This window comes from Eurosta solidaginis, chromosome 3 (genome assembly GCF_040869045.1).
Source record: "Eurosta solidaginis isolate ZX-2024a chromosome 3, ASM4086904v1, whole genome shotgun sequence".
Taxonomy (NCBI): Eukaryota; Metazoa; Arthropoda; class Insecta; order Diptera; family Tephritidae; genus Eurosta; species Eurosta solidaginis.
The window spans coordinates 71,448,814-71,465,852 of record NC_090321.1 but is presented as its reverse complement, the minus strand read 5'-3'; the positions used below and the strand labels follow the sequence as shown (position 1 = coordinate 71,465,852).

Here is a 17,039-nt window from a genome sequence, read left to right as displayed (position 1 = left end):
CGGTTTGATCTTCACTAGCGTCCTTTTTGTATCTCTCTTTATGACTTTGCTTCCTGGATTCGTTGTTGTCGGCGGCATCGGCTGCGTGGTATGCTTTCAGCTCACTTAGGTGGGCTGTCCTCCTCCTTCCTCTGAAGACTTTGTCTAGCTCTACGATCACTGGTGACACAAAGTTCATTACCCGGTGAGGTCCACTGTACCTTGGCGCTAGTTTGGCTGCAAAGTTATCCGCCGCTTTTGACAGCTGATGTTCCTTTACCAGCACTAGGTCGCCTATCGCCGGTCGCCATTGCCTTCGTCTTAAGTTATAATACTTCGCTTGCTCCATAGATGCTGTCTCTTGCTTCCGTCGTACCATCGCGAATATTTCTTTCATCCTCGTTGACTTCTCTCCTGGGTTCGCTAATTTCTCACCTGTACCAAATGTCTGCTCATCGTAAAGGCTGTTGGGGATTCTCGGTTCCCTCCCTTGTACTATGTATGCTGGACTGTAACCTGTCGATTCACATACACTTGTATTCAATGCCAGCGTTATCTCTGGTAACAACTCATCCCATGTCTTCTGCTCTTTTCCCGTAAATTGTGCTATCATCCTCTTGATGTTCCTGTTTGCCCTCTCTGTCGGGTTCTCCTGCGGTGTGTACGGTGCCGTTAATTGGTGTTTCACGCCAAGTTCCTCTAAAAATCTCTTAAAACGTCTGCTGATAAACTGTGCTCCGTTGTCCGTAATAAATACTTTTGGGACGCCGAACCGTGCCAAGATCCTCTCTCGAAATCCTCTTATTAAACATTCTGTCGTTGCCTTTCTGATTGGTATTACTTCTACCCATTTTGAAAATTTGTCTAAGAATACTAGTGCCATTGTGTTTCCATGCTTCGATCGTGGCATTGGACCAACAAAGTCTGCACAGACTGTTGCCCAAGGCTCCTCTGCAATCTTCGTTAGCATCTTACCTGCGGCTGGCTGTTGACTCGGTTTGTAAATTTGACATGTGTGACACTGCTGTACGTACTTTCTTACATCGCTGAATATTCCTGGCCAATAGTAACGTGTTGTTGCTCTTGCTATCGATTTTCGGATGCCCATATGCCCTGCGCTCGGTGTGTCGTGGATCTCCTCTAGCACTCTGCGTCGCTGTGAAGTCGGGACACACAGCTTCCATGGCACTGCATCTTCGCCATCCACCTGACTTCCTATGCGTCTGTACAACTTTCCTTCCTCGATAACGTACTCTGGGAATTTCTCCGGGGTCTTTCTTACATCTTCCATCTTAGCTTTAAGCCACTTACACTCGTCTTTTCCGTCGTCCATCGTCAACGTACCCAACTGCTCGTCCATCGGTTGTCTTGATAATGCATCTGCCACAACGTTCAACTTTCCTTTTCGGTACTGTACGTCAAATGAGTATTGCTGTAGTTCCAGCGCCCATCTCGCAATCCGACCAGTCGGGCTCTCTATCGCATTCAACCATTTCAACGCTAGGTGATCTGTTATTACTGTAAACGTGTATCCTTCTACGTACGGCCTCATTTTTCGTATTGCCCACACTATTGCCAAACACTCCTTTTCTGTTGGTGAGTAGTTCATCTCTGCCTTGTTTAACCTGCGGCTTGCGTATGCTATTACTCGCTCTTCGTCGCCTGAACCTTGCGTAAGTACTGCACCAAGACCAAAATCACTTGCATCCGTCTGTAAACTAAACTTCCTCGAAAAATCTGGACAAGCGAGTACCGGTGCCTGCGTCAGTGCTGCCTTGAGTGCTTCGAATGCTGATTGTTGCTCTTCAGACCACCTCCACTTACTACCTTTCTTAAGCATAGATGTTAACGGGTGTGATACTTGTGAAAAATCCGGCACGAATCTTCTATACCATGACACGACTCCTAGAAAACGTCGTAACTCTCGTATATTCTTCGGTGGTTGCAGTTCTTTGATGGCTGCTATCTTGTCTGGGTCGGTATGGATGCCTTCCTCGCTAACGACATGACCTAGATATTTTAACCTTTTCTTAAAAAACTCACATTTTTCCGGGTTTATCCTCAGGTTCGCTCTATGCAGCCTTCGAAATACTTCTGTTAGATGTGCAATGTGCTCTTCCAATGTTTTGCTTGTAATGATAATATCGTCAAGATATGCAAATGCGTATGGTTCCAATTCTGGTCCTATGACACGATCAAGTGCTCTCTGGAAAGTTGCTGGGGCTGAGTGCAAGCCAAATGGCATTACCCTCCATTAGTATAGTCCACGCCCAGGTACTGTGAATGCGGTGTATTGCTTGCTGCTTGCTTCCATAGGGATTTGCCAATATCCATTTTTCAAGTCGAGGCTACTAATATATCTCGCGCTTCTTAATTTGTCCAAGATATGTTGTATACGTGGTAAAGGGTATGCGTCTGGTACTGATCTTGCGTTTAGTTGGCGGTAATCTACGCAGAGTCTCCATTTTCCATTCTTCTTCTTTGCCAAAACTATGGGTGCGCTGTGCGGGCTATTCGATGGTTCGATGCAACCTTTTTCGACCAGCTCGTCGACTTCCTTGTTGATAATTTCTTGCATTTTCGGATTCTTCGGATAGTACCTTTGCTTAATTGGACGGTCGTCCCTCATAACTATTTTGTGTGTGGCCACGTTGGATACTCCTGACATCTTTGCAAATACCTGTAATTCTTGGCTCAGAAATTTACTCACCGCATCTTCTGTCTTGCTAGTTGCTATCGCCGCCATTGGGTTGTGTTCCTTGAAATCTTCGCTATTTGTTTCGACCATAGTTGTACATGTCACTACCTCTTGCTTCCGTTCGTCTACTCTCAACGTTATTTCTTGACCACCACATCTCATCTCAAAGTTTACCTTCGCCAGATAGTCCGTGCCAATTACCACCTCATCGCCCAGTCCCGGTAAGATTAGCATCTCGTTCCTCTGTACTTTATCACCCATTCTTAATTCTGCATCTACCGCTTCTTTGACTATTATTGCTCTGCCATCGCCCATTCTTACTCGCGTCTTTACTTTTTTGAATTTGCCAGTTTTTAATCTTCTCGCCATTGCATCACTTATAAAGCTCCTCGTCGCTCCAGTGTCAATCGCTGCTACTGCTTCTTCTCCGTTCACATACGCTGTTACCAATATGCGGCCGTTTGTGTATTTGAACATGCTTAATTTCTCCGAGGTTGCACTTCCGAAGACCCCATCCCCCGGTTCCAATGTGGTCTCTGGCCGTTTCCCTGTGGCTTCCTACAACAATCACGAGTGAGCACGCCTATCTTACCACAAATCCAGCAAAATTCTCTTCTTATGCCTCGGCACCCGTATGAGAAGTGACCACCTCTTCCGCATCGTCTGCAGGCCGTTCTTGTATCTACATATTCTTGTTGTGGCTCTGACCTCTGCTGTTGTTGGATTTCTACTCGCTCTTCCTGTCTTTGTTCTGCCTGGAGACACTGGTGCTGACCTTCTTGCCGCCGTGGTATGAATGGCCTTGTGGTTGGTCGCATTGGTTCCCTGTCAGGAGTAATATTAGCCGTGTTTTTTAAAACGCGCGTATACGTTTCGTTTGCGCGTGTTAAAAAACGCCTATCTTCGCTTAGATAATGCTTAGGAGACCCATCTAGCGGCTGTGGTAAAACAACTAGCTACAGCAGCAGGGTGTACCGAAAAGCGGAGACGCAACGCTCTGATGGCCATAGGGTATAACATATAGCTGAATCAGTTGCGATGAATTGTGGACACACATATAATACATAAAATTAGTGTACAGGGTGAAACAAAGACACATATTTCAGTTACATCTGAGTATAATGCGTATTGAAATTTAGTAGGACAAAATTTATGCGCAGCAATTTCAGAGGTGTATTTATAGTTTGTCTCTTAGCAGTCAATATAAAGTTTAAGCGTAAACGGATATACGCGTGTTAAAAAACACGGCTATTTTCATAGTCTTGAGCTAAACTTACCAGCTCCTCAAGATTTCTGACCTCGCTTCGCTTTATATATAGTTGGTACTCTCTGCGCGAGTTTCTGTAGATGCGGGTTAATTTCTGCTCCTCGGTGTAGCCCGCGTGACGCATGATTCCTTGTAGTGCCAAGACATAATCTTTAAATAGCTCACCTTGTCGTTGTACGCGCATACGAATTTCATCTTCCAATTGCTCTAAGTATCGGGAGCTTAGGAAGAACTTCAGGAAGTCCTTCTTGAAGGCGTCCCACTCTTGCCAGTGCCGGTTGTTATTCTATACCATACCAACGCTTTGTCCTTCAACAACTCCGGCAGCGCTTTCGAAATTGTGTTGCGGTTGATTTCATACCCATCTGCTAGCTCCTCCACTCTTTCGATGAATCCTAGGGGATCTTTGCCTCTGTCGTACTTTAATCCCCACTTCCTTACACTGTCCATGGTCGTTGCATATGTGCCAGGCTGTTGAATATAATTTGTCGTTGCGTACATACCAGGCTGCTGAATAAAATGTACCGGCGGTTGTCCGACCTCCAATTGATTGGGTGCACCACTTGCCTGTTTATCATTTCTTGGTGAATTTAGTTCGTTGCTTGTCTTTGACGCTTGTGGATTTGTTAGCCGCGCGTGCCGAATCGCCAACTCTGTGAATCGATCCCGTAAATTCTCGTTATCCTTCTCCTCTTGGATGAATGCCGCCAATCGTTTTCTTAGCTAGTCAACCGTTCCGCCATCCTCTAGCCCAAATTCCGTGCTGTAGGCTACCAGATCCTCTCGAGTGAGATAGTATACCCACGATACCTTTACCATTGTTTTGCTTTATATCCTCGTCGTATTAACCCAGAAGTGTGTGGATCTTGTTTCCCTCTTCGTTTCTGATGCTCTGAAAGTATATTTTAAAATTTGATTTGTTTAACCTGCTCGGGCGCCAAAATGTGACCGACTTTTCCTTGACTTTGCCGGGGTTGGTCTCAGTCCGTCCAGGGTTCCTGGAAGTAGAAATTCCTAACGGTCCTTCTGAAAGAATAACTCTGTTTTGTTCGATACAAAACGTTATAAAAAATTATTTATTTGATAAAATTCTACTTTTCTACTCCTAGGCTGATTTCCTTGCTCTATAAGAGGTGACGGAGGTGATAAAGCCCTCGGCCAACCTCTGCGGTCGAATGGAGTGATAAAGCCTCCAGACGAGTATACTCTAAGTACAAATGAAGTGAAAAAGCCTTCAGGTGTACTCTTGGTCGGTAGTGATAAAGCCTACCGACTCGTATGCCTGCCTCCTAATCTCTGAATTTCAATGCGAACTCGTCGCCCTTATATACTAATTTTTGCACGCAGGCAAACGGTTATTTTATAATAACAACTTTGAACTAATGGTATTAACAATATAAAACAACTGTTAATCCGGTAAATATTTCCTTCCCATGCATTTCCATGCACCATAATGCTCCTTATCGAATACAATGCCTTTGTACTTGCTCATACTGTGCTTTCCAGGCTTTGATTTATATATTGTGTGTTTGTATATTTGCTTGTGGTCACCTGATTCTAATGTTGTGTTTTGCTTTGCCCAATGCTTCTGCCTTCTGTTGTATGGCGTGCGTTGGTGTGTTGTATGCTAGTGCGTAAATATGTATAACGAAATTTCAATTAGTAGCGGCGCTTATTTTGACGACTTGCTGCTGATCTCCGTTCACTTAAGTTATTATGTATGTTGTATTTGTAACTGGGTACATTGGATTTTGAGTGTGTAAAGGGTTGATCGACCGCTGCATTTTTATGTTTTGTGCGTATCTACTTTCCAAATATTTAATGCATGTTAGGGTGATCCTATATTCAAAGTTTATGTAAATATTTGGCTTGCGTGCAAAAGTGCGCAAGTGTAATTTATTCTTCAATTTAATAATTATAAATTCAATGTACAACAGAATATATGTATTTAGGGCATAATTCATAAAGGTATACATATGTATATTTCTGGTGCTTCATGCAAAAAATATATAAGTGATAAAAATTCAAGTATAAATTCCAAGTTATTTCCAAAGTGATAAAAATTCAAGTATAAATTCCAAGTTATTTCCAAATGTATGTTATTTGCAAAAATATATAGATATGTGTATGTTGTGAGGATACAAAGTCCTCGGCTTTGGGGTCCTCACAAATTGGGATGACATTTCGGTTGATATTTGTGACGACATTTGCTTCAACACTGCTAGTATCGTGTTAGTGTCAACACTTGCAAATGAATTCGGAGTCTGTATCTTCTCCTCCATTTTAGTCGCTGATTCTTCCACATCAGGATAAAAAACATACTCGTCCACATTAATTCCTTCCAACTCCATTACCTCTCGTAGCCGTGCTTGAAGTTCGATCTTATTGCTGTTTGTATTCAATCCACGGTTCTCCAACTCCTTTTTCAGTTGCTGGATCCTTAATTCACTTAACTTTGCCATGTCCAAGTGGTATTCGAAATCTTCAGAATTTATTCAACAATTCCTCTTCTGACACCAATTGTAACGAATTCAGTGAAATTCCGCTTATTTGCAACCTTCTGCTTACGTTCGTATCGCTAAACTGTTGAATAAAACACTGCAATAATCTGTATCACAAAATGGTCTTTATTACACTACTTTGAAGGTACTTCGCAATTAAACTTCACTTCGCAACTGATAGCGTGCTTAAATCGAACTGATTACGGACTACTGAGCTTATGCTGCTTTTATACTCTCTGCCCAAATGTCTAGACGTTTCTTCTTCTAGAATCATGTACCTGGTCACCAGCCATACGCACGTGTATTTGTAGTGTGTAACCATATGCGGGTGTATATGAGAGCGAAGTAGTAGCCGATGATGACATGCGTTTGTGAGTATCTCTCTGCTGCTTGTAAGTATGTGCGTGTACATGATGATTAATATGTTTATATAGCTTGCTTAAATTTTGTTGTGCCTTTATTTGACAACCTTAGAGATGGTAATATTCGTCACAATATTAAAATTACAAAGTAACTTAAACACAAAGTTAAATGAAAATAATAGCAACCCTACAATGGTAATATTCGTCACAAAATTATATTTGATTTGATCTATTCATTATTATTATTTATTTGTTTGGCTACTGCTAAACTCTAAAACTCTAAAATGGGCCTTAAACTCAGTTTACGGCGCAATGTGAATGTAATATTAGGCGTTCAAAAAAGAGGTATGACCGTTTCATGGGCTGCGTATAATATGGCTTCTACAATACTCAAATACATAATTTTAAGCATTATGCAAAATAATGATTTGGAGGAGTTTACGCGCTTGTGTCCATCAATATAACTTTTAAAATGTATTAGAATCATTCCCCCTCCTACGAAGAATCAGCTTGCAATTATTGCATTTTACTCTATTTACAGGCACTGTGCGCAAAGGCGAACTACTCGGCAAAATTGGTGAAGTTCAAAATCAAATCAAGAAATTGGACAACGAAATTAATGAACCAAAATTTAAGGATTCACTTGAAAATTATCGACGCGCCTACTATGAAGTCGACACTTCACGACAATTGATTAAAGATTTGGGTGAAAGTAAAATTAGTTTGGAATGGTCTCTAATGAAATTTCATGCTGAAAAAATGGAACATATTAATCGTTTAATACGCGAATATTGGCGTTTAATATATCGTGGCAACGATATTGATCATATACAAATACAAACCGACGAAGTTGATCTAAATGCAAGCGCAGATCGTCGTCGTAATTATAATTATAGAGTTGTACAATCGAAAAATGGTTCAGATATAGAAATGCGTGGTCGCTGTAGTGCTGGTCAACGTGTTTTAGCCTCGTTAATAATACGCATGGCTTTAGCGGAGACGTTCAGTAGTAATTGTGGTGTATTGGCGTTAGATGAACCAACTACAAATTTGGATCGTAATAATATTTTATCATTGTGTGAAGCATTGAATCGTATTGTTGATGAAAGACGTGCTCAATCAAATTTTATGTTAATTATTATTACACACGATGAAGATTTTATATCAACATTGGGCAAGATAACCACTTACTATCGGGTATTTCGTAATGATGAAGGCAAATCGGTTATACGAAAAATGTCAGCACACTAAAAGGAAATGAAAACAGAGTCGATGCAGTTTAAAGTGATTTGTTTTACTACATGCATTTTTTCATATTTAAAAATTGCTATTTCCAAGTATTTGTATACAAGAGTAAAATGATCTTGCTACATTTATTAAAATATTATATTTAAGAAGACTTTTTGTGCGGGACTACACCTTCCATGTAAGTTTCTAAAGAATAAAGTTTTTTTGATATTGAGTTTTTGAGCGGGGATTACCCTTATTGCCTTAAATGCTTGAAAACATTTATTTGAAGCAATTTTTAATTTATAATTTATTTAATAATTTGCGAAAAATTTAAAGACATCAGGACGGACAAGACGACAGCTGTTTCGATTATACCTTTTAAATCTCTTCAACGCTTTTTCTCCCGGGCGTGGGATTTGAACCCGCACTCCTACGATGGTTGAAGTGTTACAAACGAATTCAGCCACGTCATGCCTTAGTTGTTGTAAACCTTATCCCAATTGCCTTCTTTGCATATTTTAACAGCTGTTTCTCGCAATTTCTTTTTTTAGTCATAAGCCACCTTTTCATAGGCCGGGTCACATATGGTTAAGTTATGATTTGGTAAGGCGGTTTCAGAGAAACTTGGTGTTGTTGCTTTGTTCTATTTATATAAATTAAAAATTGCTTCAAATAAATGTTTTCATACATTTAAAGCAATAAGGGTAATCCCCGCTTAAAAACTCATGCAAATAGAAAACATTGGTGTTAATTCGTTGTAGTTCTATAAATAGAAATAAAGCAACAACACCAAGTTTCTCTGAAACCGCCTTACCAACGCATAACTTTACCATATGTGACCCGGCCTATGAAAAGGTGGCTTATGACTCAAAAAAGAAATTGCGAAAAACAGCTGTTAACAGCTGTTTTTTAGTCATAAGCCACCTTTTCATAGGCCGGGTCACATATGATGCCATACGAAGTATGGACTATGAATAAAGAAAATATGCAAAGAAGGCAATTGGGATAAGGTTTACAACAACTAAGGCATGACGTGGCTGAATGCGTTTGTTACACTTCAACCATCGTAGGAGTGCGGGTTCAAATTCCACTCCCGGGAGAAAAGGCTTTGAAGAGATTTAAACGGTATAATCGAAACAGCTGTCGCCTTGTCCGTCCTGATGTCACGTTGTTTATATTTTTTTGATATTGTTGCTGTAACTACTTTGATTTAAAGGCACGAAACCATTTCAGCTGCTTTCGAATTGAATGCAAACTTTTTTAAAACTACAACCCATGATTCAATCACAGGAGGTTTACTCGGCTGACAAAGTTTTTGTCAATTGCAGCCATTTTGCTCCCAAATCGAATTTACATGCGTTAACTGTTTTGTTGATTTTCCGACAGGGTGGATAAATGATGTATATGTATACAGCATTAACTGTGTTGTTTCCTTACGATTTCTCAAAAAATATTAGTAGTAGAAATAGGAAGCAATCAGTTTACAAATACCCGGTAAGTACTGAACTGCATTATTCCTTAGAAAAATTTTTTTAAATTTTATGATGAATTTACGAAATATGTCATGATCTATTAGTGAGGCTGAACATAGGTAATTTTATGAAAATTACCGACACCAAGGAATCGTGCACTTTCGTAAACTTATAAACGCACGGAACCTGACCCAATTTAAAATTCATCATTCAACGTCAAAAACTCGAGTAGTAAACGAAATGTACTCGTTGAGCATGTTAAGTCATTTATTAAGTATGTTCGGAACATTCGTCTTCATTTACGAATTTGTGGAATCGTTTTATATTTGGAATATGATGTATATACTTATTTGGAATATTCGTACTTCGTGAGGTAGCATCAAACGAACGTTTTGCGAATATTCTAAATTAACGGTTTATCTGAAGCACTTCCATGAATACTTAAACGGAAGAGAGCTTTACGAAAATTCAGAATAGACTTTTCTTTCAAAGTCAAGGCCGGAATATAAAGTTCTAAGACAATAAGCCATTTTCTTTTATTTTTTTTGTCAGTTTATTGCGGCTGCTGAGTAGAGTATCACCCATGTCGAAATCGTCCTATCTCAAAATATATTTCAAAAATTTCCCATTTCAGGATTTGGCACAAAAACGCCCTATATCAGAATTAGGTTGAAGAACGCCTTATCGCAGAATGCTTTTCATTAACTCCCTCTTTTGTCAAAATGCATTGAACTTATGCTCACATAGGGAGTTTTTGAAACAAATTTTAAGATAGTGTATTTTGAATAAATTCTGACGTGCGGCATTCTTTCAACAAGTTCTGAAAGAATGGCCAAACCAACATAAATCTTTATCAATACACGAAATATTTAGTAGAAAATGAATTGTTTCCCCCAAATAATTTACAAATTTATTATCACTACTAATATATACTAAAGGTACTTTTCTACTACAATTTTCGCTGAAGGGGATTGAATTATTCCCCGTTTTCCTTGCTTCGTAAAAGCAACTCGTCCAGATTTTTAATTGGGAGTGTCAAAGCTCTGTCATCATTGAAGAACAAACCTCTAGTAATTGAACCATGATGAAATAATAAAGGTGATGTCAACAACATAACCTCACTTTTTCGGCAGCTCTAAATGCCAGTATTTACGTGTATTTCAAAAGTAATAAATTTGGATTGCTTAATTTTTCGTACAAATTCTTCAAATAAATTAGTTTTCTCAAAATTTTATCTAAATGCTGTTAGGGAATACAAAGTTACGTTAATCTTTTTGGCTAAACAATTCTAGTACCGGCTTATATAGTTATAATATTTCTAAACGTATAGTAAAATCTACTACGATCGTAGTAGAACTCAAAGACAGTTCTGTATGATAGACAACCCTCTAAATTATGCATGCCGAACTTGTCAGAATAAGGGAAAACGTCAACGGGATGAGAACACCTGAATATTCATTTCATCATGATGACAACATTCAGAAAAATTGTACTTCAGAATTTATATCTGTAGTCCAGAAAAGAAAATTCAATTGTATCTTTCTGAGTTTTAATTGCAAATTTCTGAACTAAACCTGACAAAGATTAGAATTCTAAAAAATTAGAATCAATTTATGAAATTTGGATTATTTTCTAATTGAAAACAGTTTCGCATTTGCTTTAGCTTTATGCTTATTGCAAACATTTTGGATCAAGCTTTTGACTATGTAAATTTGAAATATTCGAAATTAGAGTTATTTCGAAGTTTGTGCTGTTGTTGTTGTAGGAATAAGGACACTCCCCGAAGCTTTTGGGGAATGTTATCGATGTTGATGGTCCTTTGCCAGATAGAGATCCGGAACGTTCCGGTAAAAAGCAAAATTAAGGTAGTAGCCCGACCATCTCGGGAACGATTTATTATGAACACATTGAACCTTCAAGGCCATAACGCCCCCCACCAGGGTCCCCATAGCCTGGCCTGCTAAATATTTGTATCTTACATACAAATTTGTAACACGATTCGTCTCGCGTAGGCGAATAGATTTGCAATAGTTTGAGGGGAGACCTTTTGTAACGTACACCTTGAAAGTGCATCCGCCCCTTTGCGCGATCAATGTGGATTTACCCTCAGCTAGCTCAGTTTAAAGGCGGGATCCTCAACCCTTTTGCCACATTGATGCGAGGCGGATGTTACAATCATCATCCTCATACGCCTCCATACATTCCACCAGAAGCCCACCCTACCTCGGACCGCTCGTTTATTTCGGAGTTCAGCAGGTCCCCTTTCTTACCTTTGCTCCTCGCGATTCCACACTACCTACCCTTTTGCCATCATCCCCATCCCCAACCGATTAAATCAGCAAACCATATTTCAATTTCTTTTCATGCTTTAAACAGGTATATTAACACGACCCGAAACATACTTAACAGATTTATCTTCTTACAATTATAAATTAAACAGACATTTATACTTAATCACAAATGCCTACGCATAACACATATGTATAAGTGGATCTACAATCCTACAGCATATATATATATTATTTTAAAATTTCTTCAACGGATTTTCTTTATATGATTTATTAACCATGAGTGCTGTCACAGCAAAAAAAATTACTTTACACCCATGGTCATGCAAAAGAAAACTTATATAAAATATTACAATCGTTTGTTTTCTTCTGTGTCAGCACAAAAAAAAACCAAACCCTTCGCCTAGCTCAAGATGAGCACTACTTTGAATACAACACCCAAATCCTACAGCCTACCTAAAAGAGCTCTCTTCGGTGGAAAATGGATATTTGGGGCAGCTGGATATTCCAGCGATAAGGACACTCTTGCGATCTTGGGACCCCGGTTTGGTGATTTCATGTGTCCGACTATCATCAATTTGACATCAAATACCAAAAATTACAACAATTAATACACTACGTATACATATATATATTTTTATTTATCTTAACAGAAACTGCCTTCATTTGCTTGTTGGGTTACATTAACCAAAAGCTTTTTTACACGAATTTCGCTGTCTTCACCTCACGTGGTTTTAGAGGCACTGTTGTATGCCTGTATGCTGGTGAAAAGTGATCATGGTAGATTTCCGAAAAAAATTTCCCTGGCGCAGACCAAAAGCTTTTGTTTATTGACGAGGTGGTGTTCAACTAGAAACTATATTTTAAACTGTTACAAAAAAGGCTGGTGCTTTTGCGCCCGTTTGGCGTTCATGCACCTCGCGTAGTCTTCGAGGGTGCACTTGACTCATTAATATGTGAAGACACCCAACAAACACAGCCAAGTTTATTCTCGAACATAAGTTATCACCTTACGCGGTATTAGAGGTGAAGTTGAGGAATTTTGAACAACTTTCTAACCGCACTTCCACATATATGTAATACATATATATAAAATTATATTTCGTTCATTTTTATTGCCAAAAAAAAATATGTACACTTGTTATTCGAACAATCTGCATATCATAAATAAGTATACCCCAAGTACAAAAGTGAATACCAGCAAAGAAAATTAATGGCCTTCGATCCCAAATAGAGAATAGCCTTTGCGATGATGCAGAGAATTAACGTTAAAGATTTGAGGAAGGAATTTGATCTCAAGGGCATATCGAGTCGATATTAAACTAAATTGTTTGTTGGGAATTTCGTGACCCCGGCAACTAATAAAATTATCAAAAAAAAATTTTTACCAAAAAGAATTTTACAGGAAGACACTTATGAAACGTTTGCCTGGGGCTTGCAGAAAGACATTAGAAATTTAGTGACAAGCCACCGCAATAAAAACTTTAGGTACATGAACCCCCAAAAGGCGCAAAAAAAAAAGGAAGAATGGACAATATGTCTCAAAAAAAAATTAAATCCACCGACTTACCACTGTTTAACTGCTGTCCCTGCGTATTCCACATCCATCATGCGCATTAGCCAAAAAATCTGTAATTTTCGTGCCGGCCGGAATCCTAGGCCTTTAGCCTTTAAAATTGCTTTTTCCGGACGACCGCGGGTTTCTTTATGAGCGTTTTGCCACGCCGCACATAAATTTTGAACACCACAAAAAAAACACTACGATTTTGTCCTTACTGGACCTCGCGCCAGGGATATATGTATATCTATACAAATTATTAAAAATCGTTTACGCGATCCTGCGCACAGTCAACATAATCACCTTTATTGACACAGCTATTATATTCTTTTAATGGTAACTAACCCCTTTATATAGGCAATAGCTAAACAGCAACACCGTTTATAGTTGCCGTTTCTATTGTTTTACATTCCAGCCAACAACGACCATGTCTCCCTATATCCATCCTTTTCCTAAGCCGTACCTACATTTCGTCATATGGCAACCTTCTGGCATAGAGCTTTTAACTTACTTGTGGTGAGAAAGTTGTTGCTGTCATTTGTTTTGACATTTCACGGCAAAAAACACAAACCCCAAATAAAATATATAAATAAAACATGCAAAACACCACAAAGTCGCAGGCGAGGACATGCGGCCTCAGTCACTCCGGCAAACCAGCGGCCCCTCCCCGGACAAGGACACGGGACAAAATCCAGAACGGAGGCTCGCAATTGATGCACGCACAGCCGATGAAAGTACTGCCGAGCAAAGCCCATTGCCACGTACATATACCTATGCTGGCATGTACAATCACATCTATGCTGTGGAGACCCTTGGATGAAACAATAATCATAGGGCACGAAAATGGCCAAATTTCTGTTTGGGATATACGGGAGGGCGGTCGTGAGATTACCTCAATAAGTGATCATACGGCTGTTAAAAACGATATGCAGGTAAATAAAAATGGTATTCTGTTTGTTACTGCATCCAAAGATGCAGCAGCAAAGCTATTTGACGTGGAATCACTGATGTGTCTGAAGACTTATAAAACAGAATGGCCTGTAAACTCGGCTGCAATCAGCTCAATTATGGACCATGTTGTCTTGGGTGGTGGATAAGACGCCATAGAGGTGACAACAACATCAACCTGGTGTTTTTCCCATGACGGCCACCCCACCCCATGCATCACGAGCGGTCCAAGGTAGCGTATATCTTGCAGACGCCCAAACGTGGGGAACACCCACCCTGACATTGTCTCCTGCCACGAGAGCTCAGCCGGGCATGTGTCGAATCGATTGGTATACGACTACTTGCGGGAAGTTTTTGCCATACTTTGTTTGCATATAAGAATTTTTTTACTTTAGGTGTTCTTTGTAGGTGAACCCGGTACTGATACTCCCTGGCTGCTGTCTCCCCGCCGACTTGACCCTCATCGACGGACAGAAACATCTCAGGTAACGGTTAGGTTATTGTTTGATATCTTTGGCATGCCAAGCACCTATGTAGGTTTTTCCCTGCCAAAGACTCAAGAAGATACATATTGTTCCCCAACACCTTTGAAACGCGACATTTAGTAAATTTTCTGCAAAACTTCGAATTGATGTTTTGCTTAAAGTCGCTAAGCACAAAGTTGCGTTTATATACTTCTTGTCCGGGTATGAAGCGTGTTTGGCGTATTCTTTTGTTGTAGCGGGACGCGTTCGTCTCATATGCTTCATGTAGATTTTCTCTTATTTTCTCACGTATTATCCTCAGTCTATCACTATGATCGAGGATGAACATTTCGTTGTCAGATAGACTATCTAATTTCCGTGCTAGTGCATAATCTGATCCGTTCGTAAACATGTTAAAGCCAAACAATGCAAAATAGGGTGACACTCCTGTTGCAGAGTGCACCGCGCTGCGAAGGGAGCATTCTATTTCTGTGAGATATAAATCCCAGTCACGATGATCGTTTTCAAGGTACGACCGGATGGCTGCTAGTACGGATTGGTTAGCGCGTTCGGCTGCATTGGATTGGGGAGCATAGAAAGCTGTCTTTAGGTGCTTAACCCCCCTAACAGTTCAGAGAATTGACTCGAAGTAAACTGTTTTCCATTGTCGGAATGGATAACTTCCGGTACCCCCAACTTATATCTGTGATGAACTTAACCACATTTCCGGCTGTAGCTTCGCGCATGGCTTTTAGAAATATAAATTTAGAAAAATGATCGACCACAATGAATATGAAAGAGTTTCCGCGTTTAGATCTAGGGTATTTCCCCAGAAAATCTATGTATATTTTCTGAAATGGGCGGATCGTTACTACCTCATTACCTATTCCCGGTTTCAAAACTGCATTCGCTGGTTTTGTTTCCTTGCAGGTCTGACAGTCCCTCACAAAATTTCGTACTTGTACCACCATATTCGGCCAATAATACAACCTCCGTAGGCGGTGCAACGTTTTGGCCATGCCACCATGCGCAGCTATCTCGGGACAATGTGCCTTTTCGAGAAGAGTCGAAGTCAAAGCTTCAGGGACCCATAATTTCCATTCATTTTCCTCCAATTCCATGTCTTTAGATACAAATTTTTTAAATACCATCCCGTCTTCTACCTTGAGATCAGGAAGCCGTTCCTTATTGTTTTCTACAGTCTTTATTAAATCTTTGTACTCCTTCGATTCGAACTCCACTGTTTCCATATTTGCGATGGGTGAAGTGTAAATTTCCTCAATGCAACGCGACAGGGTGTCGGCCACAACATTGTCTGAGCCTTTCCGATGTTCGATTTCAAAGTTAAACGCTTGTAGTTGCAGTGACCACCTAGCTAATCTCCCATTTAAGTCTCTCAACGACATTAACCACTTTAAACTAGCGTGGTCCGTCACTACCGTAAAAGGCATCAGGTCAATATAGGGACGAAATTTCTTTACCGCCATCACAGCCGCGAGGCATTCCTTCTCTGTCGTGCTGTACTTCCTTTGGCACTCGTTAAACTTTTGCGAAAAGTACGCGATTGGCTTTTCTGCGCCATCGTTTTCCTTCTGGTATAGTACAGCACCCAGACCATAGTCAGATGCATCGCACTGCACCCAAAATCGCTTCGAAAAATCCGGGTGCTTAAGGACCGGAGCACTCGTCAGAGCTTTCTTTAAATCATTGATTGCTTCCAGAGCTTCGGTGGATATTTCAAATTTCCTTCCCTTTTTTAAAGAGTCGGTTAGAGGCGCTGCCATAGTGGCGAAATCTTTTATGAATCGCCTATACCAACCGGCGGTACCAAGGAAACTACGGACTTCCTTGACTGACTTGGGAATAGGAATGTTCTGGATTGCTTTAATTTTTTCGGGGTCTGGCTTTAACATCCCACTTCCTACTATATAACCCAAATAGGGCAACTCCTTAAAACAAAATTTGGATTTGCCTAACCCTATCGTTAAATTCGCGTCTCTTAGACATATAACGACCTCCTGTAGGATTCGCAGATGTGATTTACAATCGGGTGCGATGATTAATAAGTCATCTAGGTATATAAAAACGTTAGATTTGAGCTTTTGTGGAATGACACGGTCCATTAAACGGCATAACATTTGGGCTGCGTTACACAACCCAAACGGCATTGTAACAAATTGATAGAGAGGGCGTCCGGGCACGGTGAATGCTGTGTATGCCTTACTACTGTCATCAAGTTCGATTTGCCAAAAGGCGAACTTTAAATCGACAC

General features: G+C 40.1%; 1 protein-coding gene and 1 pseudogene across 1 annotated transcript in view; both read left to right on the top strand.

The window, feature by feature from the left end:
* rad50 (DNA repair protein rad50) overlaps positions 1-8,313 on the top strand; it is a 114,357-nt gene extending 106,044 nt beyond the window's left edge. Inside the window, exon 12 of the mRNA XM_067772231.1 lies at positions 7,349-8,313. Within this exon, the coding sequence (XP_067628332.1) occupies positions 7,349-8,058 (710 nt within the window). The 3' untranslated portion in view covers positions 8,059-8,313. The remainder of the gene's footprint in view (positions 1-7,348) is intronic.
* Positions 8,314-13,951: 5,638 nt separating this feature from the next.
* On the top strand, positions 13,952-14,743 carry LOC137245909 (eukaryotic translation initiation factor 3 subunit I-like; annotated as a pseudogene).
* Positions 14,744-17,039: the final 2,296 nt, after the last annotated feature.